This window comes from Myxine glutinosa, chromosome 3, assembly GCF_964187855.1.
Source record: "Myxine glutinosa chromosome 3, kmMyxGlut1.1, whole genome shotgun sequence".
Classification (NCBI taxonomy): Eukaryota; Metazoa; Chordata; class Myxini; order Myxiniformes; family Myxinidae; genus Myxine; species Myxine glutinosa.
The window spans coordinates 13,089,493-13,117,236 of NC_136263.1; the positions used below are offsets into that span (position 1 = coordinate 13,089,493).

At 43.4% G+C, this 27,744-nt stretch overlaps 1 protein-coding gene across 1 annotated transcript in view; it reads left to right on the forward strand.

The window, feature by feature from the left end:
- Positions 1-27,744, forward strand: part of LOC137423806 (dedicator of cytokinesis protein 1) — a 968,048-nt gene that overhangs the window by 685,151 nt on the left and 255,153 nt on the right. Inside the window, exons 39-40 of the mRNA XM_078773719.1 lie at positions 6,818-6,907; positions 14,733-14,837. Of these exons, the coding sequence (XP_078629845.1) occupies positions 6,818-6,907; positions 14,733-14,837 (195 nt within the window). The remainder of the gene's footprint in view (positions 1-6,817; positions 6,908-14,732; positions 14,838-27,744) is intronic.

Below are 27,744 nucleotides of genomic sequence, written 5' to 3' on the forward strand. Positions count from 1 at the left end.
GTTACTTCCTCCGTAACACTCACCACACCGCGCTTCCATGTACCCCCTCGCACACGCGCTCCGACCGGCTCACTCCTGACGGCACACTCACTCCTCGGCGTGCACTTTTTCCTCACACACCCCATGGTCGGACATTCTCGCACACCTCTTTTTTCGCACACCTGACCTGTCACACACTTCACCACCGGCCTTTCACGAACACCCGGATCCAAACCAATCCCCAAGCCGACTGAATCTCCCCTCACATCATGTACATTGCCACTCACCTCCGTACCTTGTCTCCGCACCTCCTTTGCCACCTGCAAACTTTTTATTTGGTTAGTGAGCACCGCATCATGATTTGAACACAGACCTTGTACATATTCCATGACTTCCTCCTTTATCTCCCTCTTAGTTTCCCTCCGTCTCTTCTTAATTTCACTCACCCCTTCTTCCACCTCCTCTAATTTTTCCTTTACCTCTTTCAGCTCCCGGTGCGCCCCCTCGATTTCTTCCTCCATTGCTACTTTAACCGTTTCTATGTGCGTCCTTACCTCCCGGTCCTTCGTCTCCATTACTTCTGTCACCTCTTCCAACCTCTTCGTCAATCCCTCATGTACCATTTGACATTCCTTTTGTGTCGCTATTAATTCATTTTTAATGTCCTTTTGTGTTGCTTTTAAACCCCCGATGATTGCAGTGTTCTTTTCCACTTGGTCCGCTAGTTCTTTTTGTCCCACCGTCAGCTGTTCTACTCCTTTCGTCAGATCTTCTATTCCCCCCTGTAACTTTACCGTATTATTTCTCACCTCTTTCTCGATACGCTTTTCGCCTCGCTTTACCTCCTCGCGTAGCCCCGAGACCTCCTCACTCATCCCTCTTCGTATTTCCTCCATCTGGTTCCCCATCTGTTCGATTTCCCGGGCGGATTGTTCCCCCATTTCCCGCAATTTGTCCTCCATCCTATTTTCTAACCCCATTAACCCATTTTTCACCCCCTCTAACTGATTCTCTTGAGCGGCCATTCTGTTTTCTACCCCCATTAACCCATTTTTCACCCCTTCTATCCCATTGTCTAATCCCTCAAATTTCTTGTCTAACTCCTTAAAATTATTGTCTAACCCCTCACCGGTACCCCTCGCTTCGTCCCTCATTACCCCCATTTGGTTTCCCATTACCCCCATTTGGCCCTCTAATCGCTCACTATTAGCCCTCGCTTCGTCCCTCATTTTGTCCATAAGGGCCCCGATTTGTAGCAACAAAAGGTTTGAATCCACCAGGGGCGCTACCACGGTCGCGGGCGTGGCAAAATTTGGTGCCGCTACACCCACGTGCGCGAGGACGCCATTTTGCGCGTCTGACACCCCCTCAACCGCCTCCTCATTGCTCTCCTCCTCCCTTTCTTCCACATACATTTCCCCTGGTTCCTGGGTTACCCCTAACCCGTCTATCTCCCCCACCGACATCCGATCGCCTTGATTGTCCATGGCGCGATCTCAAAATTCGGGTTTTATAAAACAACACAATTTCGTCCGCTTTATAATTTTGAGCGCGTGCAGCGCGCTCCGGGTCGATCTCACTCCCCGACACCAATTGTTACGGACACGGTTTTTGGATGTTATTTTACCGAGCGGTGGTGTATTTAACCGCGTCCGAACAGTTACTCCCCGATTAGAACCCGATTCCAACCGAACGTTGACTAATCGCGCTACAGATATTCAATTGGGAAACCTCTAAAGCGACCGAAAGAGAAGAAGAGAGAAGAAAGACAGAGTTTGGAGGAAGAACAGATTTATTATACACACACAAGCAATATTTTAGAGCGACCAATATTATTTACAGCAATAGATGGAAAAGAGCAGTCACACAGTGCATTGTTAACTTATTCTATTTCATTTACTTAATCCCCAAGACAACGAGTAGGACAGGACGTTCACACTCACACGGTGGATACTGCAGGCAGGTAATGGCTCGAGGTTGATTGCTTGAGAGGAAGGCAAGGTCGGAGGCAGCAGCTTTCAACCCCTCGCGGTTTTGGCGGGAAAACCTCCGTCGCGTATCGCGGCCGTCACGCGCTGGCTCGGCACACCTGCTCCTCTTCCTGGGGTGGAGCCGTCCCCCTCCGTTCAGCGCGTCTCTCCAACGACAGGGGATATTGCAGGCAGGTAGGTAGGGCTTGCGGTGGATTGCGCTCCTCTTCCAGGTCATCCCCCAGCGTATCTCTCAAGGCCTCTCCGTAAAGCAGTTCCTTACATTCGCTTTTATCACCTCCGGCCGAATTAAGCCGCCGGCTCCGAGGGCACGCCTACCGGGTCACTCACCGCGGTGTTGATTGGCTGTTAGGGCCGGTTCACTCCTGCCCTCTTCTGACGAGGTGGAGCCACGCCTTTCTTCTCCAACCTTACCTCGTGGCCAATGGTGGTTGAAGAGAAAAACCGACCAAAATGCGGAAGGCAAATGGAAGGGAGGTTTTGGGGAAATTGGAAGGGCCTACGCTTATTTTGTTTGATACAATGCAAAGTCAATCTAGTGGAAAACACATACTTAGCCTACATGGAATAAGGAAATACACTATTTAAAAGATATATCGTGACCTGCGTGTATGTTCTATGAAATTAATTAGGAGGACGGCTGCGACCATTATTTACATTACCAGGATGTTACCATACCAAAACCATACTCTTCACATCCGTTACCCTTCCTCCAAAATTGTTACACTCCTCAAAACCCGTTACACTTCTCAAAACCCGTTACACTTCTCAAAATCGTTACAATATATTGTTGCGGAAACGGAGTACGGCTCTTCCCCTTAGCAAGAGGGGGGTTAATCCCCCTTTTATTTTCACTGGCCGTCTCCACTCCTGAAGCCGCCCCGCTCCCTCCACGAGGCAGGTGGGTAACCTCGTTCGAGACCACGAGCAAGATGTTATTTTGCCGAGCGGATTAGCAGCCCGCGGCTCGAACCATTAGCAATACTAAACCCGATCCTAAACGTTGGCCAAATCGTGCCACAGGTGTTCAATGATGGAAAACTCTAAAACGAACGGATGTGAAGAAAAGAAGTCAGAGTAAGGAAGAACAGGAATTTATTACAAACTATTGTACAAAACCAAAGAAACCAAGGAGAAGGAAAGAAACGAAAATAATTTACAGAACAGCAAGACACAGTGCAATTCTACTTATCTATACAGTCTTTTTTTTTCTTTCTTTTTTGTATACTGAATCGAGGCTCGTGAAAGAGCTGACATTTATTTCACAAACAAATCAACCAGACAAACAAAATATATAAAAAGAGGGAGCGGAAGACAAGAGAAGGGGAAGCACACAAACACTTGAGAGCACACAACATTTAAGAGCAGGTAGATGTGTGGGAGGGAGAGGGCTTGGGGGGGGGGGGGGGGGGTGGCAGAAGTATCAAACACAAGGACACCAAGGACTTCCAGGACAGAAGTTGGTATTTCAAAAAAGTGGAATTTGGGTGAAATTAGCGGGGATAGAAAAGATCAATGTTTTGGATGGGGGAAGATAAGAGATGGTGGTGAACAGCTGTTTTAAAGACCTGGAGGGTGGAGTGGGATTGAAGAGAGTGAGGGAGTTTGTTCCAGAGGCGGGAGAAAAGGGGAATGAAGGAGTGAAGGTGAGCAGAGAGTCTTGATTTTGGCAGTTTAACCATAAGAGGGTTGCAGGCAGATCTTGTGCGACCTGTAGGAGTATTGCTGGACAGAGCCCAGAGAGAGCTGGGGGGGGGGGGGGGCAAGGCCAGAGAGGAGTCGGTAGAAGACGGAAAGACCACCAACCTGCCTGCGGTGAGTGAGTGAGAGGCCCTAGGAGTTAGCTTCATCGCGGGAGATTCCAATGATTCTGAATGCTTTGGTTTCAACAGCGTGAAGACGAGCTAGGTGTGAGGCAGGTGCACCAGCCCAGAGGGGAGAGCAGTATTCCATTGAGCTGCGGATGAAAGCCTTGTATGTGGTGAGGGGCTCAGGTGTGCCAAGGAAGGACTTCGCACGACGGAGGATGCCCAGTCAGCGACTGGCTTTGGAGGCCAGATTTGAAATGTGGTTTTCCCAGGAAAGATCATGGCAGATAGTGAGACCCAAAAGCTTGAGTGACAGACCTTCTTGGAGAGGATTATTCAGAAAGTGGATGGGAGGGTTGTCCAGTCGGTCTTTTCGGAGAGACATCGTAAGAGTGTGAGATTTGTCAGGATTGAAAGACATGTTCCACTTGTATGCCCAGTCTGTGATTTTGTCCAGGTCTGCATAGAGTGAGGAGGCTGCAGACTGCCGATCTGAGGGATGAAGAATGGAGCGACAGAGAGTAGAGTCATCAGCAAAGAGATAGAGAGGATTTTCAAGAGAGTCAGAGAGATCATTGATGGAGACCAGAAAAAGCACAGGGCCCAGAACACTGCCTTGGGGAACTCCAGCCTGAACAGGAAGAGGAGATGAGAGAAACCCATTCAGGGCAACACGTTGACTACGACTAGAGAGGAAGTCCGCCAGCCATGCGTGGAGATTTCCATGGATACCAAAAGAGGAGAATTTGGTGAGCAGAGCGGGGTGCCAGACCGTATCGAAGGCATGTGATATGTCAAGGGAGACTGCTCTAATTTCCTGTTTGGCATTGAGGACCTCCATCCATTGTTGAGAAAGCAGAAGCAGCATGTCCAGAGTAGAGTGACCAGGTCTGAAACCAAATTGATGATCAGAGATCAAGCCATTGGAGAAGAGGAAAGTTTTCATATCTGAAGCAATGATGGATTGCATGACTTTGCTGATAATTGGGAGAAGGCTGATTGGTCTGTCGTTGCTGGGATCTGTTTTTGCACCTTTTTGTGCAAAGCGGTGATGTTGGCAGATTTCCAAGCAGATGGCAGATGACCTTGAGCAAAAGAGAGGGTGAAGAGAACAGAGAGAGGGAGTGAAAGAGCGGAAGAAGAGGATTTTAGGACCCATGGGCTGATGCCGTCAGGTCCAGTTGCAGAATCAGAGTCGAGGGTTGACAGAAACTTTTCCACCTTGTCAGGAGGAAAGGACACAGAGTCCAGGAGCAGCTGGGTACGACTGGGTACGGTGGGTACAGAGAGGGATGGGTTTGGGACACAAGATTTAGAGGCAAACACAGAGTTGAGGCATTCAGCTTTTTCACGTGTGGAAACAGCCGTGTGGCCGTTTGAGGTGAGGGAGGGGATGGAGGGGGAACAAACACCAGAAACAGATTTGACCAGACGCCACCAGGATTTGGAAGAGGGAGACAGATAAGAGAGTTCTGTCCTGAGAACGGAGAGATATTGTTTCCTGGCTCTCCTGAGGGTGGACACACACTTGTTTCGGGCTTTGTGAAAGGAAATGAGATTTCCTTCCGTTGGATTTGCTTTCCAGGAGACGAAAGAGATTTCTTTCGTCAACAACCCTCCCATCCAGACGTGACGTCTTACTTATTCCCAGGGACAACACGGACAAACAGACGACAGTCAGACTTACACGGGGATGATGACAGGAATGGCAGGAGGTGGATGGCTGGACGGATGAGGAGGTGGGGCCACAGGGCTGGAAGGGTGCGGGTCCGTCTCGTGTCAACGGCAAGGCTCGAGGTGAGCAGCCGCCGACCCTCCTCAATCTTGTTCGTACGTCGGCGTTGCTTCACGGCCGTGGGTCGACCTGCCGTTAAAGCTCAACTCAGCTGCGGTGGACTCAGCTGCGGTGGACTCAGCTGCGGTGGATTCAGCTGCGGTGGATTCAGCTGCGGTGGATTCAGCTGCGGTGGACTCCTCACTCATCTGGACTGAGGTGGGGGCTCCGCGTGATGGGTTATATAACCACGCCCTAGAATCTTCTTGAACCTCTCTCTCTCCGCCCTCTCAGGCCAAACCCCTCATGCTTGGTTGGTTGATCGGGGCTGGCTCACTCCTCCTTCTCATGACGAGGTGGAGACACGCCTTTCTTCTCCGAGCTGACCTCGCCGTAATGGCGGCAAATGTAGTTGGCAATGCGATTGGCAATGACGCAGTTGTAAATGGAGGTTTTGGGGGAATTTGAACAAGGGGATCTATCTTCTTCGATTCGGTGCAATGCAGGGTCAATTAATGGGCAGCAGGGCCTTAAACTGGAACACATAATAAGGAAATAACTATTTAGAAGGGTATATGATTTTCTACGTGCATGCGATGGACTAATTAAGGGGACGACCTTTGACCTTTACAATTAACGGAGGTATTTACAAGGAATCATTACTAGGTCATATTTACAAACAGGATTCTCAAATCCGCAACAATATATATATATATATATATATATATATATATATATATATATATATATATATATATATATATATATATACATATATATATTATAAACAGGAATCGAATTCCTGCGAGGGACTGAGTGTGAAAAAATTCTGACTCAATGCAGGGCTCGAACCACGGACGTCCGAACTTTTTCACGTGACTATATATATATATATATATTTATATATATATGCACACACACACACAGATATCATGTCAAAAGTGAAAGTGATGGATGAAAATGAAATCGCACAGGTGTGATTTAAAGGAAGATTAATTGGCATATTCGTTTAAAAAAAAAAATAGTGTATGCACCCACAAAACCATCATTTGTTCGCCAATTTACGTTCAAACAATGTCTTTCAGTCTCTCAGCCGTCTATGCATTGCCTTCTCCTGGGAAGAAATACTGAGGACTCAGCTTTGAGATGCAAGTCTCAGGGTAGAAAGGAGCTATTTTGATTCGCTTGTCATAACAGTGGGAACAAAATCGGTGCAACCTTTGACAACCCCTCTGATTATGTTGATTGTGTCTCCTCTTTGACAGATGTGGGAAGAAGCTATTGTATTGTGTAAAGAGCTGGCTGAACAGTATGAAATGGAAGTCTTTGATTACGAACAACTCAGCACAGTGCTGGTGAGACATTCACTCCTTATTCCTTACACTGTATTCCATCCAGGTTTTGCATCCATACCCTATTTGCTGCTAATGTTTTTTTTATCTAATCATACTGCACCATATTATCTTTGTGATGAACTATCAGCTTATTGGGGAAAAAAATTCAAAGGCACTCATCAGTTTTTAAATATTCATGGAATATCTATCATCAAGATGTTTACATCTCACCAAAAAAAGAAAACCAAGTTTGTCTGAAAAGGAAAATAACTGTCTACTGCAGTATTTGAGTCGTTCACATAATAAGTGTGTAAAAATAAGGAAATTATTGACCTCCCCACTCCCCTGCCTTTTTTTAGCCGCGTTGCAAGACGCTGGTCATAGAGTGCCCTCTGCTGTTGTTGTTGTTGTTCTTCTTCTTCTTCTTGTTCTTCTTGTCCTTGCAGAGAAGACAAAACCTCAAAGCTCCACCCATTCTGGGAACCATAGCTCCACCCATTGTGGGAGAGGCTTCATATAAACAAATATCCACCATTTTATTAACTCGCATAGCTTTGAGGCCTGTTTTGTAGGCCCGTGGTGTCTTCCTCTCTCACACAGTTTTATTTCAAATCAAATTCGATATATCATTTCATTTTTCACAGTCGCTAACATAGTTTTAGACTCGGTTGAAAAAAAACGGGAAGAAAATCCGATGAAAGTTGCCCTTTATAGAACGAAATGAATTCTCAAAGGCCTGTAACTTCAAGTCCATTGAGATATTTTTTTTTTAAATCGCGGCATGATCAGTCATACACCGCCCGAAATAACAGACGGGAAAATGCCGAGATATATTAAAAATTCGTCCATTTGATGACAATCGTCACGATGAAATATTTAATTTATACGTCATCACAATAATGTGGAGAGAGGAGCATAGCTTCGTTCACGTGTCGCCACATACGGGAAATTGCCGAGATATATATATATTTTTTAATTGCGGCATGGTCAGTCATACACCGCCTGAAATAACAGACGGGAAAATGCCGAGATATATAAAAAATTCGTCCATTTGATGACAATCGTCACGATGAAATATTTAATTTATACGTCGTCACAATAATGTGGAGAGAGGAGCATAGCTTCGTTCACGTGTCGCCACATACGGGAAATTGCCGAGATATATATATTTTTTTTTAATCGCGGCATGGTCAGTCATACACCGCCTGAAATAACAGATGGGAAAATGCCGAGATATATTAAAAATTCGTCCATTTGATGACAATCGTCACGATGAAATATTTAATTTATACGTCGTCACAATAATGTGGAGAGAGGAGCATAGCTTCGTTCACGTGTCGCCACACACGGGAAATTGCCGAGATATATATTTTTTTAATCGCGGCATGATCAGTCATACACCGCCTGAAATAACAGACGGGAAAATGCCGAGATATATTAAAAATTCGTCGCCACACACGGGAAATTGCCGAGATATATTTTCACTTTGCACAAAAATAACATCAAGTAATCGAATCAATAGGAATGTCCTGTGCCTATAACATCGACGTTATAGGCACAGCTGCATCTAGGCATTGTGTAACATCGACGCGGCTTTTGTTTTAATTAAAACTTTTTGTACTTGTTTATTTTAAACATTCCCTTATTTACTCTTTTTTGGTAACCTTGTAAACCTCCTCGGTTTAGATCCTTGACCGTATGGAGCAAATAAAAACCTCCTTAACCCAACTTTCAGTTGCACCTCAATTTTCCTTTTCTTAAGAAAAATTGTTTTTCTTTGGCCATTATTTTACTGTACATCTGGAGCTCATCAGCAGGATATATCAAAAAGTGATGAACTGACTTCCGTTTCCGGTCTTGCTGGCGAGAGTTCGTTTTTTCGCAGCTCCACACGCTCTCCATCGAAATCGAAGTTAAGTAATTGTTCCCATTTTGTATTTTCGTTAAAACTGTATTTCTTTTATGGTGTATGTACGTATATTGTCCCGACAAAGATTTTCGGTGCAAATCTTTCATACCTGTATTGAAAATCGTGTTAATTCGTGTCGTCTTGAGGCCTTGTACAGTGTACACTGTACAACCTTGAGGCTTTGTTTTTCTCTCAGCGGTCTGTCGTTTGTGATCCAATAACTTTCGTTCTCTGTTTTTGCAGTCTTTCCACCCCATAGCCTACTTCCTTATGTAAATCTCAACTCAAAAAAACAAAAAAAAAAGACATTACCTTCTCTGTGCTCATTCGTTTATTCATTCTTATTCGTTCGTTCGTTCTTCGCCCACGTGTTTCTCCCCCATTTCCCCAGATAGATTGTCAAATTTCAACTCGTTATTTTATCGTCCATGCGATATTGTTTGATTATAGTTAGTTTTGGTTTGAATTTCCTGTAACTCGTAATTAATTAATCGTGTTCTGCTCCTCGTGTGTGGCCTTGTAGTTGTACCCCCGTCGGTGTTTGTTAACTTAAGCGTGTTTTGCTTGGCTCTTGGTTTTTTCCCTTCTACCCCGAACATAATACTCTGTCTAACGTTCTAAATCCCCACCCCCCCCCCCCCCAAAAAAAACAAAAAAAACAAAAACATTTATTTTATTTTCTCCACGTGTACTGTTGTCTCATCCTGTATTTTCTGTCCAGGTGTGCTGTTCGCCCCGCCCCCATTATCTCCTTGCCATCCACCATTTGCCCTGTTCACGTGACTCGTGGTGGTCCCTCTCGGCTCTCCCCCCATTGGTATTTTTGTGCATATAAGATTGTTCACAGTTCTGTTTGAATATTATTTAAATATGTTTAACCTTTCCCCTTCTGTGTTTTATTCAGTGGTATATTACAACACGCTGTTTTTCTTCCTATTTAAAAGGCTTTTCTCAATTTCCTCTCCAACTCATTCCACTTCAAAAAAAAGAAATTCAATCTCTTATACGTCTCCCTCACTACATGGTCTAAATTCACATTCATTCCATCCCTCCTCCATCGTTCTGAATCGGATTGCTAACTTGAAAATCACAACAAACCCAATTTGTTATCAATGTTCGTCTTTCATTAATCATCCACTTTCTAAACTCCCCTCTTGCCCCTCCCATCCAAATCCCCCCCCTTGCACCTACACTCCTAAACTACCCCCTTGCACCTCCACTCTTAAACTCCCCCCTTGCCCCTCCACTCCTGAACTCCCCCCTTGCCCTTCCCCTCCTAAACTCCCCCTTTGCCCCTCCCCTCCTAATCCCCCCCCTTGCCCCTCATCTCCCCCCTTGCCCTTCCCCTCCTAAACTCCCCCCTTGCCCGTCCCCTCCAAATCCCCCCCCTTGCCCCTACACTCCTAAACTACCCCCTTGCCCCTCCACTTCTAAACTTCCCCCTTACCCCTTCCCTCCAAAACTCCCCCCTTGCCCCTCCCCTCCTAAACTCCCCCCTCACTCCTCCCCTTCAAAACTCCCCCCCAATCCCTCCCATTCAATTCTCCCCCCATACCATTCCTCTCCAATTCTCCCTCCTCCCCCCTCCTCCTCCAAGCTGCCTCCTCCCCACTTCGTCTCCCTTCTATCTCATACCTCCACCCCCCCAAACCTTCTACTTTCCTCTGCCCCCCCTCAAACAACCCCTCACTGTGCCTCATCCCTTCACCATCAAACCTTTCATCCTCCTCATCCTTCCCTTTCTTGGAACTCTTCTGCAACATCTGACACACTATCAACTGCTCTACCTACCTCCCCCTCTCATCCTTCATCTTACCCTACTCCTCCCCTCCCCTGTCCTGTACCCGATGCTCCCCCTCTCTCTTCATTAACGGTATGGACCTCAAACATCCGGGGCCTTCGCTCAAACCTGACTGATCTCTCCATACAGGTTGCTTCTGACAATCCAGACTTGATCTGCTTAACAGAGACTTTCCTCCTTCAAGATGTCTCTGATTCCTTAATATCTCTTCCTGGTTACTCCCTCCTCCGGTATGATAGACCTGAGCCTCGGCCTGGTGGTGGGGTGGCTATCTTTGTCAAAAACTCTCTTCCTCACTCTCCTTGCACTGCCCTCTTTCCTCCTCACCCGCAGGAGTACCTCTGGTTACGGCTTCCTCTCCGCTCCCACCTTTTGTTCATATGTGTTCTGTACCGTCCCCCAAACAGTGATGACTCCATCTACATTTCACTGTCTGACAACATGGACCAACTTCTATCCACTCATCCCAACTCTCTCTTCCTCATATGTGGTGACTTCAACTGTCATCATGCCACCTGTTTGGGTGTGGGTTCCTCTCTCACCAGTCATGGCACCTCAGCAAAGGACTCCTGTGACTCACTGGGATTGACACAATCTGTCAATTTCCCGACCCGGATCTCAGCCAATGGAGTATCTTCTCTTCTAGACTTGGTTATGACAAACTTCCCTGCTAATGTCTGCTGCTCTTCTTCTGCTCCAATCGGTTCTTCTGATCATGTGCTTGTCAAAGTGGACATCTCTCTGGCCATTCTCAGAGAGCCTCCTCAGCAACGACGAGTCTGGCATTTCACTCAGGCCGACTGGGACGGTCTTCAAGCAGCCATCAATCGTCTGGATTGGTCTCCCATCTCCACTGCCTCTGACATCAATTCTTCCTGGGAATTCTTCCAAAGCAAACTGATCTCTCTCATGCACAGATTTATCCCATCTCGCCTTCAATTGTCTTACCCTTCCTCCCGTCCATGGTACACTGAATCTTGTGGTGAGGCAGTTGCCCTGAAACAACTTGCCTTTGCCTCTTGGAAGGCTAATCCAACTGAAGGCAATCTCAGTTCCTTCCACCAAGCTCGGAACAAGTGTGTGTCTACCCTCAGGAGTGCCAGGAAGCACTATCTCTCCTCACTCAAGAATGAACTCTCAAACCTGTCTCCTTCCTCCAAATCCTGGTGGCGTCTGGTCAAATCCGTTTCTGGTGTTTGTTCCCCCTCCATCCCCTCCCTTACCTCAAATGGCCACACAGTTGACATCGCACGTGACAAAGCCGAATGCCACAACTCTGTGTTCGCCTCAAAATCCTTAGTCCCAAACCCATCTCTCTCTGTTCCCACCTTTCCCAGTCGAACCCAACTGCTCCTGGACTCTGTGTCCTTCTCTCCTGACAAGGTGGAGGAGTTTTTGTCAAACCTCGACTCTGATTCTGCAACTGGACCAGACGGCATCAGCCCACGGGTCCTAAAATCCTGCTCTGCCGCTCTATCTCACCCTCTCTCTGTTCTTTTCACCCTATCTTTTGCTCAAGGTCATCTGCCAGCATCCTGGAAATCAGCTAACATTACCGCTTTACACAAAAAAGGTGCAAAAACAGATCCTTGCAACTACAGACCAATCAGCCTGTTCCCAATTATCAGCAAAGTCATGGAATCCATCATTGCTTCGGATATGAAATCTTTCCTCTTCTCCAATGGCTTGATCTCTGATCATCAATTTGGTTTCAGACCAGGTCACTCTACTCTGGACATGCTGCATCTGCTGTCTCAACAATGGATGGAGGTCCTCAATGCCAAACAGGAAATCAGAGCTGTCTCCCTTGACATATCACGGGCCTTTGATACGGTCTGGCACCCAGCTCTGCTCACCAAACTCTCCTCCTATGGTATCCATGGAAATCTCCATGCATGGCTTGCGGACTTCCTCTCTGGTCGTAGTCAACGTGTGGCCCTGAATGGATTTCTCTCATCTCCCCTTCCTGTTCAGGCTGGAGTTCCCCAAGGAAGTGTGCTGGGCCCTGTGCTTTTTCTGGTCTTTATCAATGATCTCTCTGACTCTCTGGAAAATCCTCTCTATCTCTTTGCTGATGACTCCACTCTCTGCCGCTCCATTCCTCTTCCCTCAGATCGGCAGTCTGCAGCCTCCTCACTCTGAAGACCTGGACAAAATCACAGACTGGTCAAACAAGTGGAACATGTCTTTCAATCCTGACAAATCTCACTCTCTTACTATGTCTCTCCGAAAAGATCGACTGGACAACCCTCCCATCTACTTTCTCAACAATCCTCTCCAAGAAGTTCTGTCGCTCAAGCTTTTGGGTCTCACTGTCTGCCATGATCTTTCTTGGGAAAACCACATTTCCAAGCTGGCCTCCAAAGCCAGTCGCCGACTGGGCATCCTCCGTCGTGCGAAGTCCTTCCTCGGCACACCTGAGCTCCTCACCACATACAACTCTTTCATCCGCAGCTCAATGGAATACTGTTCTCCCCTATGGGCTGGTGCTCCTGCCTCACACCTGGCTCGGCTTCACGCTGTTGAATCCAAAGCTTTCAAAATCATTGGAATCTCCCGCGATGAAGCTATCTCTGAGGGCCTTTCACTCACTCACCGCAGGCAGGTAGGTGGTCTTTCTGTCTTCTACCGACTCCTCTCCGGCCTTGCTCCCCCAGCTCTCTCTGTGCTCTGTCCCCCAAATATTCCTGCAGGTCGCACAAGATCTGCCAGCAACCCTCGGATGGTTAAACTGCCGAAATCTCGGCTCTCTGCTCACCTTCACTCTTTAATTCCTCTTTTCTCCCGCCTGTGGAACAAACTCCCACACTCCCTTCAATCCCTCTCCTCCCTCCAGGTCTTTAAAACAGCTGTTCACCACCATCTCTTATCTTCCCCCATCCATAACCTTGATCTTTTCTACCCCCACTAATTCACCCCAGATCCACCTTGTTTGAAATTCCAACTTCTTTCCTGGAAATCCTGGCAGTGTCCATATGTTTATACCTCTCCCACCCCCCCCCCCCCTTCCCCCCTTCACATGCCTCCCCCCCAAAGCCCTCTCCCTCCCACAGATCTCTCGATGTCTCCATGTCTCTCGGTCCCTGCTCTCAAATGTTGTGTTTGTGTCCTTCCCCCTCTCTCCCCATCTTGTCTACCGCTCCCGATGTTATTTGTTTTATGTGTCTGTTTGTCTTTCTGTGTGATTAATGTTCGCTCTTTCACGAGCCTCGATCTTGTATACAAAAAAAATTTGCAAAATTTCTGATAGTAATGGTGTTTGAAAATATTTCGTGTGAATGTATATTTTTGTATGCATTAGTCACAAAGATGGAAAGAGAGAGTGTTTTTTTTAATTTCCTTCCCCATTGCCTGTGGCCCTTTTTAAAATTTGCAACATTGCTCTGAGGTACCGTCCTAGCTTGTATTCCTACTCCTAGCCCATAGCTGAAGTGATTCTTCACCAAATTTGTATACAAAAAAAAAAAAAAAAAAAATGGGTTCAGACAAAATTTGGTGGGCAGGTTGGGTGTGTGACGAGGATGAATTGATGAGATTTTGGCGAAGATCTGGATCCGGAAATGAAATCTTTTAAAAGGACGGACTCTTTACCATTGAGTAATAGTGCCAAAAACTAAATATAGCATGATATCTCTAAAAGTTGTGCAGGGATTCGGACTACACTTGGTGGAAAGGCTGGTTGTGTGACCGGGATGAATTGCTTCCATTTCGGCGAAATTTTGGATACGTTTAATCTCCTAATTCCGGATCTGAGAATTTTAAAAGTGATTCTTCACCATTGAGTGATAGAGACAAAAACGACATGTAACACGATATCTTGAAAAGTTATGGACGGATTCGCACAAAACTTGGTGAATGAATTGGTATTGTGACAAGAACAGGCAGATTTGATTTTGGTTGTGATTCAGATGCGGCCTATCAATGGATACAAAACCTCAACTGTTCAGCCTGGCAAAGGTATGCTCTCCACCGAGTGCCTTTCTCGTTGTTTGATGCATTTTAGTAATATACAAAATTTCAGTCCTTATTTTGCTGTTGCAAATCCAGGGCCTTTAGCTGGTTTGGATGCAGGTGAGTGATAAATAATTTAGGCTTTTTAATGGGTTTCAATACATTGATGTGCATTCTTCTTTTAGCGCAAGGAGGCAACTTTGTACGAAAGCATGGTTCAACAACCACGGCCCTGGCCTGACTATGTCGCTATCGGTTGCTATGGAAATGGCTTCCCAACTTTTCTTCGGGTAAGGCACCATGTATTTTTGTTTATTCTAAATAACTCCAATCATTATTATTGTGACTAAATATTTCAGATGAACTGTTGGAAATTGGAGTCCTTTGATTATTTGTTGATTTTAATTTAATGGAAAACATCCTTTTCTGATAGTAATGGTGTTTGAAAATATTTCGTGTGAATGTATATTTTTGTATGCATTAGTCACAAAGATGGAAAGAGAGAGTGTTTTTTTTAATTTCCTTCCCCATTGCCTGTGGCCCTTTTTGAAATTTGCAACATTGCTCTGAGGTACCGTCCTAGCTTGTATTCCTACTCCTAGCCCATAACTTTTTAGAGGTACCGTCCCAGCTTGTATTCCTACTCCTAGCCCCTAGCCTTTTGGAGGTACCGTCCCAGCTTGTATTCCTATTCCTAGTTCCTTGTCTTTTGGAGGTACCGTCCCAGCTTGTATTCCTATTCCTAGCTCCTTGCCTTTTGGAGGTACCGTCCGAGCTTGTATTCCTACTCCTAGCCCCTAGCCTTTTGGAGGTACCGTCCCAGCTTGTATTCCTACTACTAGCCCCTAGCTTTTTCGAGGTACCGTCCGAGCTTGTATTCCTACTCCTAGCCCCTAGCCTTTTGGAGGTACCGTCCCAGCTTGTATTCCTACTCCTAGCCCCTAGCTTTTTCGAGGTACCGTCCTAGCTTGTATTCCTACTCCTAGCCCCTAGCCTTTTGGAGGTACCGTCCCAGCTTGTATTGCTACTCCTAGCCCCTAGCTTTTTGGAGGTACGTTCCTAGCTTGTATTCCTTGTCCTCGCCCCGAGCTTTTTGGAGGTACCGTCCCAGCTTGTATTCCTACTCCTAGCCCCTAGCTTTTTGGAGGTACGTTCCTAGCTTGTATTCCTTCTCCTAGCCCCTAGCTTTTTGGAGGTACCTTCCTAGCTTGTATTCCTACTCCTAGCCCATAGCTTTTTGGAGGTACCGTCCCAGCTTGTATTCCTACTCCTAGCTCCTACCCTTTTCGAGGTACCATCCTAGCTTGTATGCGAGTTGTTGGTAAAGGAATGCAAGGAACAAATGTGGCTGATTTAGCTGTTTCTGAGCCACTTAGGATATCTGATGGCGCTAAACATTGGCGTTTATGGCACAGACTCTCTTCAATCTGTCCTTTAATGCTGCAGCGCTAACAGACACAACCAAGGACCACAGTATGTGTGGAAGTCTATATACAACTCCGTATTGATGGCAACAATGTGTTATGATTACAGCCCAAAAATAAGGTGAAAATGGATCTCATCAGAGTTGTTATATGCTAATGATATCCTCAGCTTGCTCATACAGAAGCAGATCTACAGCGCTGTATTACCGACCACTTTGCTGATTCTGCAAATGTTTTCGGCCTGGTTTTCAGCCGAGCTAAGATGGAAGTGCCGTTCCAGTTGGCTCCAGGTAGAGCATGACCCACCGAAGATTATTGATGCACGACATTTAATTGACGGTGGTACAGTAAATTGTTGCAATTGCAGTCTCGACTACCAAATAGTCCATTGCGCCAAAAAGGACTTGCTGTGATTTTGACAGATTACATGATTGAATCTGGAAATATTGGTCTACCAACCACTCGGCCATAGTCTTTAACACATTATTGTATGGGGCAGCGATCTTGTTCCTGTTTTACAAGCAAATTGCATGGCTTGATGGGTTCCATGTGTACCTTCTGCAAAATTCTTCACATCTGAGGGCAGGACAAATTGCTAAACACCAAGGTATGGGCTAGTGCAAACATGACTGCGACTGAAGCAAAGTTCATCAAAGTTAGGCTAAGACAGACAAAACATGTGTCCAGGGGTCTGACGATCAAATTCTGAAGAATAATTTACACTGTCAACTAAATGAAGGCAGGTATTTGCCTGGCAGTCAACCTTTGTGGTTCAGACAAGTGGAAAAGCAATTTGAAAGCTTGACATCTTGACTGTGATATTTGGGAAGATGTGGCCACCGACAGAAAAGGGTGGTATCACTTGGTCAACGGTATTACAAGGTCCTGCTGTAAAGTCCTGGAAAAAGTCCTGCTGTTTGTTTGTTTTTTTGTATGTAGCCTGTGGCTGCTTGGCTGCATCATATTCTGGGGGCACTGCTTTGCCGCTGATGCAATGCCCCTGTTACCAGTAAGCTGGTACCCATTTTGCCGACCTCAGAAGGATGACAGGCTGAGTCGACCCACCTGGTGTTAATTCAACAGCACAACAGGGGGCTTAAGCTCTAGACCCAATGATCTTAAGCCAGCCGCCTTAACCGTTAAGCTAACACCAGGCTTTCTGTTGTATTTTATCTTTCACTTGCAAGCATTAACAATGAAACTGTAAGCATGTGCATTCGTTTTCATAATAAATAAATAAAAATCCCTTTGGAATCGTGAACCGCCAGGAACCTATCCCGCTTTTTTCCATTTAAATAATCCCCTGATATTCGCGGATTCGACATTCATGGAATTTTCCAGGAGCGCATCCCCTGCGAATGTCAGTGTCCTGCTGTACCTAGACATGTAGAATATCGGTGGTCTACAAGACTGCTTCAGTCAGGCTAAACCTCCGGAATTTGCTTCAACGATATTTAACCCTTGGATGCAGGGATTGGGCCTCGGAGGCCCACAACGTTTGTTTTTTTCCCAAAAACTATGTTGTTCAAAAAAAAAATTGGATTGAGCCTCATTTTCTCCGTCTTTCATGTTGTTAGACAACATTCAGTGACATTAATAATAATAAAATCATTCAGGCTCGTGGGAAATCTTCATTCTAAACTTATAACAAGAAAATCCGACACGAATGCAGGCCTGGGGCCTTTGAGGCCCTGCATAAATGTTGTTGTACTACTATGTTATATCATTATTTTCTTGATATGAGCCCCATTATATGCTCCTATAACTTGGTTACAAATAATTCAGTGACAAAAATATGAAAATTTAATTCAGGTTAGTGGGAAAATCTTCATTTTTTACTCATAACACGAATGCAGGCCAGCGGCTTAGAGACCAGGCATAAATGTTTTTGTACTACTATGTTATATCATTATTTTCTTGATATGAGCCTCATTATATGCTCCGATAACCTGGTTACAAATACTCTATCAGTATTTATTAAAAGAAATCTATAAAAAATAAAATATATAAAAACTTTACACGAATACAATCGTGGGGCCTCCGAGGTCCTATGGCTGCATTGGTGTCGGATATTTGACAGTTGTGGTCAGGATCAGTGAATCATATTTTTGAGCAAATACTCCTCCATGAGCCTCAACTTTTTAGAGAAAAAAAAAGTTGAAAAACCAAGAACAAAAAACAATTGCAAAAAAAAAAAGAAAAAGATTCATTACTTGTATGGGATTCTTCCAAATAATAGGATCAATGATTCACATTTTCTGAGCAAATACACATCCATGAGCATCGACTTGGATTGAAAAAGGATATGAAAGAAAAAAAATCTATAAAAAATAAAAAAACAACTACACGAATACATCCGTGTTGGGCCTCCGAGGCCCAATGGCTGCGTTTATGTAGGATTTTTGACGCCTGCATCTAAGGGTTAAAATCAACATTCTACTTAAATTGAAGTATATGCTTGAATACTGCGTGGGTAACGTGTTCCATTAACTCTCTAGTTGTCTTAGGTCATTGCATGCCTTTTCGCTACTTGTATGTATTCTAACTCATTGTGGACCAATACGCGCAAGTCGTATCACATTTTACATTCAATCATCAACAAGAATGGCTGCCTCTTCCCATATTACTGGGAAATTCACAAACTTTTCATTACTTGATTGTGCATTTTGTCTTTCTAACGCAGTAGAGCAGAAACTTCTACATTTTGTAATCATATTGTTGAATTTTGTTTTGTGTTTCACGTTCAGTCCAAAATAACTGTCACAAACGATCCTCATGGTGCAATGCTAATACAAACTCCATATGGGCAATTCGCAAGTCGCTCGAGCCATGTTATATTCCTCATTTGATTCCTCCATTCCCATGAAAAGAAATTTTCGATACACTTTTGTAATTAAAAGGTGGCAATCAATCCTACAAAGCCACAAAATCCATTTCACCATTGAATTGCCTTTAAAAAGCTCCTTAGTGATGACGTCATTAAGCTTCCTGTTTACTATATTCTTCCTGAATTGATTCCAATATCAAAAGTGTTCAATCCCCTATACAAAATAAATTTAGAAATCCAGACAAAGATCACATAAAGTCATTTCTCATCTCCTTTTTATTTAAATAACTACCCTTGCACTGTACTTGACACATTTTATATTCGAATAATCAACATTTATAAGGTGTAGCATTTCTGGAGGCACTCGATATCTTCAGTGAATGATAATGAGAAAGCAAAAACATTGGCCTCATGGACAGTTCCAAGCAAAACAGGACATAACCCACAAAATTTAAAATTGATCAAATCATAACAAATTTAGAATAACGAAGCTCGTGTCAAATCAAATATAAAAGTTTCATATGCATGTTCATGATATGCATGGATTTAGATAATTCCATATCATTTGGTTATTAAAATTTGCATATTTAATTTGCATGTTTTTAATCCCTTAATTAATGCATATAATTGTGATAAAGTTCAAGGAAAAGAAAAATACACAATAAATTGAAAAAAACAAAACAAGATGAAACACATGGGATGTAAAGGTAAAACATTAGAAAAACAATTCCAGCATTTAATTTTGTTTAGCTTATTTTATTGCGTTTCAGTGACCTCAAGCATTTCACCTCTATAACTCGCCACTCCGTAACGGAAAAAATGCATATTTTTGAATTGTTTCTTAAAAAGAGAGGCTATATCCACTGAAACTTTATTTGCAAATAAAGTTCATCAATGCCGGTGTGTGCCCCGGTTTAGAATAGGTACACCGTATCCCTGCCTGTCGTAAGAGGCGACTAAAGGGTTGGCGTCAGGAAGGGCATCCGGCCATAAAAACATTGCCTCAAAAAGGAAACCATGATGATTGTCATGGGGCCCGCAAGGCTAACCCCTGCTCCAGCAGGGAAAATGGCCTTTAAAAAAAGGGGGGGGGGAAAAGCCTACTAAATTAATGTACTTTTTGAATACAACAACAACAACAGGCATTTTCAGGCCATTTTCCCTGCAAGAGCGGGGGTTAGCCTTGCTCCCCTTGCTCTTGCTTGCTTGCCCTTGCTTGCTCCCCATGACAATCTTCTCCATTTTGCCCTATTTTCTGCATATCCCCTTGTTAACCCCCTTGCCCGCATTTCTTCTTCGACCATCTTTAGCCAAGTCTTTCTCGGTCTTCCCCGTCCTCGACTTCCTTCCACATTCATTTCCATCACTCTTCTCAACCAGTCAATTTCATCCTTCCTCAACACATGACCAAACCATCTCAAACTGTTTCTCTTCACAACATCAATCACAGGCTCTATTCCCATCATCTTTCGCAATTCATCATTTGTCTACCTCTCTCTCAACGATACTCCGCACTTCCACCGAACCATTCGCCTTTCCACCCTTTCCAGCCTTCGTTACTGCTCTACGTTCATTACCCATGTCTCGCTCCCATTAATCATAACACTTCTCACACATGCAGCATACACCTTTCCCTTCAGCTTCAACGACACTCCCCTCCTCGTCAGCACTTTTTGAATGAGGCTTAAATATCCTAATGAATTGTGATTAATTAAATTATGTCACTCTGTAACAGTTATTGTTACTGAGTGACGTTATGGAGTGACATTCCACTGAATTACACACATATTTCAGTGCTTTCAGATCTTTTTTTTTTGTTTGTTTTTTCTTTTTCTTTGTTTTTTTCTATTTTTGTATACAGAATTGAGGCTTGTGAAAGAGCTAACATTTATCACACAAAAAAAATCAAACAGACACACAAAGTATATAATAAGGGGAGCGGTAGACAATATGGGGAGAAAAGGGGAAGCACACAAACACAACATTTGAGAGAAGGGACATCGGGAGATCTGTGGGAGGGAGAGGGTTTGGCGAGAGGAGGCGTGGGAAGGGGGGGGGGGGGGGTTGGAGAAGTATAAAACACAAGGACACTGACTGCAAGGACTTCCAGGAAAGAAGTTGGTATTTCAAAAAAGTGGATCTGGGGTGAAATTAGTGGGGGTAGAAAACATCAAGGTTTTGGCTGGGGGAAGATAAGAGATGGTGGTGAACAGGTGTTTTAAAGACCTGGAGGGAGGAGTGGGATTGAAGAGAGTGAGGGATGAGGGAGTTTGTTCCAGAGGCAGGAGGAAAGAGGAATGAAGGAGTGAAGATTAGCAGAGAGTCTTGATTTTGGCAGTTTAACCATAAGAGGGTTTGGTCCAAGAGCTAGGGTACCTTTTGTGCAGCGTCTGAGGCCAAAAGGTTTGATCAACTTTTCTAAACCAAAATGTAATGCAGATTCCAAAAATCCATTTTTCATGTGCCGCAAATGTTGGGGTTTGGGTGAAAATGCGTTTTTTTTGTTGTTATTTTTCTATATTTTGGCGAAATCTGAAAATTATGCTTTAATTCTAGATATCAATTTTCCTCTCTGGTATATGGTCATGTGAGGTATCAAAATAAAGCTACTGACCTGGAGATCACTCAAGAACACAAATAATATGAAATTAAAATATACTTGCCATGGTAACAGCCATTTGAGTGGCTCTGAAGTCCAAAAATATCAATTTCACGCTGTAATACATTGTACATTTTAATGTGGAATCAGAGGCCAAATGGTTTTTAAATCATTTCTAAATCATAATTTTATGTAGAATATGAATATCAATGTCTTACAAGCTAGACATGAAGCCTTTTGGGTGAAAATCACATTTTTGTTGGTTATGCATATTACACAGAAAACTCTGAAATTGGGTGTTAATTCTAAATACCATTTTATCATCATTTTATATTCGCATGTGAGGTATCAACATGAAAGTATTTACCTACAGTGTATATACATGTATTTTTCAAGGATAACAGTATTTTTAGAGTGAAGTATAGTTGCTATGGTAAACAACACTAATCCTCAGCTGATTGCTTTAAAAGGTTGACGACTAGCACCTACTAATGAGACTATCATCATATATATCGACCACCCTAGAAACCATTAATATGTTGTTATGAAATATATTGCATGTGATTGGTTGCCATGGTAATGGGATTCATTATTAACAAAGTGCAGATCATTACACAAGAAATAATAGTAAGCTTCCATCGACATATTTTTCATTAGACCTCTCTGACAACTGTTCTCATAATGACATCCTCCTCAATCAGATGCATAAAAAAGGTAAAGTAATACAACAATAATTATTGATGTAGTTATCCCATCACCAATTGTATCTGGTCTATTTGTCTATAATACCTGTCACCCTCTAATATCTACTGTTCATATAATTATTTACTCTATCAGCTACAATATGCTAAGTTATGCTTATTACTACCACTCTCACCAAACCACAAAATACTAACAGTAGTGTCATAAATATACTACATATGTAAACATTAACTAAAAGTCTGAAACACCTTGTCTTAAATGCATCTTTTTTTTTTTCTTTTTTTCTTTTTTTTTGTATACAAGATCGAGGCTCGTGAAAGAGCGAACATTAATCACACAGAAAGACAAACAGACACATAAAACAAATAACATCGGGAGCGGTAGACAAGATGGGGAGAGAGGGGGAAGGACACAAACATAACATTTGAGAGCAGGGACCGAGAGACATGGAGACATCGAGAGATCTGTGGGAGGGAGAGGGCTTTGGGGGGGAGGCATGTGAAGGGGGGCGGGGTGTGGGAGAGGTATAAACATATGGACACTGCCAGGACTTCCAGGAAAGAAGTTGGAATTTCAAACAAAGTGGATCTGGGGTGAATTAGTGGGGGTAGAAAAGATCAAGGTTTTGGATGGGGGAAGATAAGAGATGGTGGTGAACAGCTGTTTTGAAGACCTGGAGGGAGGAGTGGGATTGAAGGGAGTGTGGGAGTTTGTTCCAGAGGCGGGAGAAAAGAGGAATGAAAGAGTGAAGGTGAGCAGAGAGCCGAGATTTCGGCAGTTTAACCATCAGAGGGTTGCTGGCAGATCTTGTGCGACCTGTAGGAATATTTGGGGGACAGAGCACAGAGAGAGCTGGGGGAGCAAGGCCGGAGAGGAGTCGGTAGAAGACAGAAAGACCACCTACCTGCCTGCGGTGAGTAAGTGAAAGGCCCTCAGAGATAGCTTCATCGCGGGAGATTCCAATGATTTTGAAAGCTTTGGATTCAACAGCGTGAAGCCGAGCCAGGTGTGAGGCAGGAGCACCAGCCCATAGGGGAGAACAGTATTCCATTGAGCTGCGGATGAAAGCCTTGTATGTGGTGAGGAGCTCAGGTGTGCCGAGGAAAGACTTCGCACGACGGAGGATGCCCAGTCGGCGACTGGCTTTGGAGGCCAGCTTGGAAATGTGGTTTTCCCAAGAAAGATCGTGGCAGATCATGGCAGATCTGACACCAAATAAGAGTGCAAGATATGCACAACATAAACAAAAATCTTCCAGAAACCTTCAACCTTAACTAGATTCTAACATGAATGTCTTAATAAGTTGAGATAACATATGTGGGCAACAGAGGCAATTCTTCTGTCTCTGAACTGAGTACATTTACACAAACAGTTTTACTCCACTAATAAATTATGCACTGATAAGGAATACATCTCAGTTGCCAATTGTTTCTATCACACCCAGAATACTACATGTATGATGTGAGTATTGCCTACTCCAATTCACTGTCTGACTCATCAGAAGAAGAACAGTAATCTTCTATGTTATTAGTCTCCTCCCGGTGTACACCGGTTTGCACGCCGTCCCTCCGTCCGTCAGTCTGTCACGCAAAGAACAGTTTTCCGGACGTTTTTTCTGAACGCTTAATGCTAATGATTTCAAACTTGGTACATGGTTTCCCCATGATAAGTTACAGATGAATTTCGAACTTCACGACGTTTCGATCATTTTTGACAAAGTTATGGCACTTTGAACTTTGGTAATTCGGATATTTCTGATGATCCTTGATTCAGTGCCATTTAAAGTTTTAATTTCCTTTAAAAAAGATTTTCTCTGCAATAATAGGACCGATTGAGATCAAATTTTCACCGTAGGGGGGACTCGGTCTGTAGAATATTTTAATGGTAATTATGACGTCACAGGTCACGTGGTTCGGCCGCCATATTGATTTTCGTGAAAACACAAAAACCCCTTTTTCTCTGCAACGGCTGAACAGATCGAGGCCAAACTTTGCAGGCAGAATCGCATACCCATGACGAACAAAAAAGTCAGCGAGAATGACGTCATTTGTCACATGGTTTCAGAGTTATGACATTTTTAAGCATGAACATTAAAAACCTAGCTCCTCCCTCATTTTTGATCCAATCAAGGGGAAACTTCACAGATCTGTTCAGCATGTCAGTCTACTAAAATGTCCTTTTGGAATTTGCGATAGGGCACGTGGTTTGGCAGATATCGTTAATTAAACGAAAAAAAAAATTTTTAAATGGATATCTTGTTTATTCTCGAGTTCTCCTCAAGCCGCACCGCGCGCCCTCAGCCTCGTCTGCGAACATCAAAAGCGCGACACAGCGCGCGCTTTCGGGAGGGGCGGAGCCAAACCGTGCAACATATGTATACACATCGATCATTGATCGTGAACCGGAAAATATAATAAATTACTGATATTTAGCGACTCTAAAGGTTCTTTATCAACAACTTATTTTCTCGTGCTTCTGCTGACCTGTCTGCAAGGTGTATAAATCGAAGTCCCGAGTGCGAATCATAGGTGAGCCCGTCCTGAGGTAATTAGTGATTGGGAATGATTCAGAACCTCTGGATAAATAACCTTGGTAATTTCCCCAATGGTTTTCCGGATGACAGACTGCCAGTAGGGGACATGTATTGGAGCGCAATACTCAGAATGCTTGTTCATTTCATCATCTGGTGAATCATTATCCATGTGTTGGCAAATGTCATCAGGCACCTGTTGTCCTTCAAACCACTTCATAGAATATTTTCCATTTTCCATGACCCAATCACTGTCCTCTGGATTCCATTCATATAATTCATATAATTCAAAGTGATTCATCATTTCTATTACTTTTCTGCTCCCAGTCATGCTCTTTAGTCCCAATCCTAGGCATAGGTGCTTAGCTGGTTTCACTTGACCCCTAGTAGTTGCAAATATAGCATCTTGAGAAGCAGACTGTACATAGCGTTCCACACTTGATGTTGTGGCAATATTTTCAGAACCAGTATACAGTACCCTGTAAAATTGTAGCAATGCGTCAGGAACATTTACCTGCCCTTCAGCTGGGGCTTCTGGTGTTAGTGGACTTGGCAAATCTTTGCATTGTTCTTGAATCTTAAAAATGGAGGTTCTGAGATGTAGTGCTGCCTCAATCACTTTCCACTCTAAAGAGCTGGCATACTGCAAGGCACGTGCCATAGCTTGATCCTTGTCCATCGTACTGCGATATAGGACATTTCCCTGTTTTTTTGGCAGATTGTCGTAACAACAACCTAGGGTCAAAATGTTGAATCAACTTAACTGCAAGTTGATTGGCTCTGTCATTTGCACTATCACCTCCAAATTCATCCACAATTGACTTATATCGACCATGAACTGAAACAATGAGTTCTGCCCTATTGTTGCCAATAACATTTTCTTCAATATAATCAGAAATAATTTCAAATGCCCTGACATGAATATCCCTTGAAACACGATATTGGGTTGGTTCAGGTTTTGGGAGTGACCTATTTGCTCTGTTAATGTACATTTTTCGACATGAATGGTGATACTTAACCTCCTTTGCCGCAAAATGTATGTGTCCAATCTTCGCCAGAAAACTGGTGTCCTGCAGGAGCATGGCTGCATTTTTGACTGCATCCTCAGCATCCGTAGTTTCACAACTTCCTAATCTTTCTTACTTTCGATTGACATATTTTCGGTCCCGATTACAAATTATACAGGTAGCCTCAAATACTCCTGACGTTGTGGTTTCAGGATGGTTCACTTGGGATCGCAGTGTTACATGGGATAAGGTTATCTCTTCTGTTGCTTTGGATTGGACTGCACTTTCTTTATATTTGGGGATTGCAGTGAAGTTTTTATAACAAGAACTGTGGTACCCCAAGTTGTCGGAAAAATCAGCTGGTAGTTGAACACAGATTGTTGAATATTTGGAGCTACAAGTTGGCATTGCCATTCTTGATTCTTTGGCAGACATCACCTTTTGCCAAGTGTTTGTGTCAAAAGGTTTGATGACATCCTTAGTAGGCCGTCCAACATGCAGAATGCACATCACAGACACTGCTGTAGATATGGTTGCTCTAGTTGCCATTTTGTCTTCAGTTGATGGCTGCTATCTTAGGAAGTTATATCTGAAACAGACAATGAAAGAAATATTGTTAAACCTGTAACAAGATTGTGTCACTCAAGATCTAGTAAAATAATGAACATATTTGTCAAAAATGTGGATTATCTAATATGAGGATACCAGTACCACAGTTTACAAAACATATTTTAGATCTCTTATAAATCAAATAATGGTTACCACAGCAATATTTTTCTCAATATAAAATTAATGTTATCTTTGGGTGGCCTGCAGATAAATACTTTCATGTTGATACCTCACATGCGAATATAAATGATGATAAAATGGTATTTAGAATTAACACCCAATTTCAGTTTTCTGTGTAATACGCATAACCAACAAAAATGTGATTTTCACCCAAAAGGCTTCATGTCTAGCTTGTAAGACATTGATATTCAGATTCTACATAAAATTATGATTTAGAAATGATTTAAAAACCATTTGGCCTCTGATTCCACATTAAAATGTACAATGTATTACAGTGTGAAATTGATATTTTTGGACTTCAGAGCCACTCAAATGGCTGTTACCATGGCAACTATATTTTAATTTCAAATTATTTGTGTTCTTGAGTGCTCTCCAGGTCAGTAGCTTTATTTTTATACCTCACATGACCATATACCAGAGAGTAAAATTGATATCTAGAATTAAAGCATAATTTTCAGATTTCGCCAAAATATAGAAAAATAACAAAAAAACGCATTTTTCACCCAAACGGAAACATTTGCGGCATATGAGAAATTGATTTTTGGAATCTGCATTAAATTTTGGTTTAGAAAAGTTGATCAAACCTTTTCGCCTGAGACGCTGCACAAAAGGTACCCTAGCTCTTGGACCAGTTGCAAGCAGATCTTGTGCGACCTGTAGGAATATTTGGGGGACACAGCCCAGAGAGAGCTGGGGGAGCAAGGCCGGAGAGGAGTCGGTAGAAGACAGAAAGACCACAAAGTGTTCTTAAATATGTTGGGTGTTTTACAAATTGCTATTGAATGAGTCAAGTGGGTGAAATGGGAGGTGAGAGATAGGTCTTACATGAGTAGGGAGATAATGGGGCTTCCAGGACACCCATGTATTTAGATGGGACTTTTTCCCAAACTGCCCATTTTTCCCCTGATTACCACGACACCCCTTTCTCCTTTTACATGTAAGTGAATGGGGGAGTCCTTACTTAACCTCCAAGGACCACGCGACATTCAAAATTCCTCATTGATCCTATGAATATTTGCTCATTTTCTAATTTTTTAAACAACTCCATTCTCTTATGGAACTCATCCCCATCTAGGATATTGATAAACTTTGCATGAAGTACCTTTCTCTGTGCGTTTATAAAATGATATGTTTCACGGAGGGACCTGGTCTGTCCTCCTCCCGATCCACATACCATTTTAAAATTATAATATTTATTATCCGGTTGATAACCATCAAAGTTCTCACTCCACTCTAATATATTTTTCTTCCCGCCCTCCATTACCCCACTTAACAAATGAATACATTTATCCGTCTTGAGGACCTTCTGACCCTCTCAA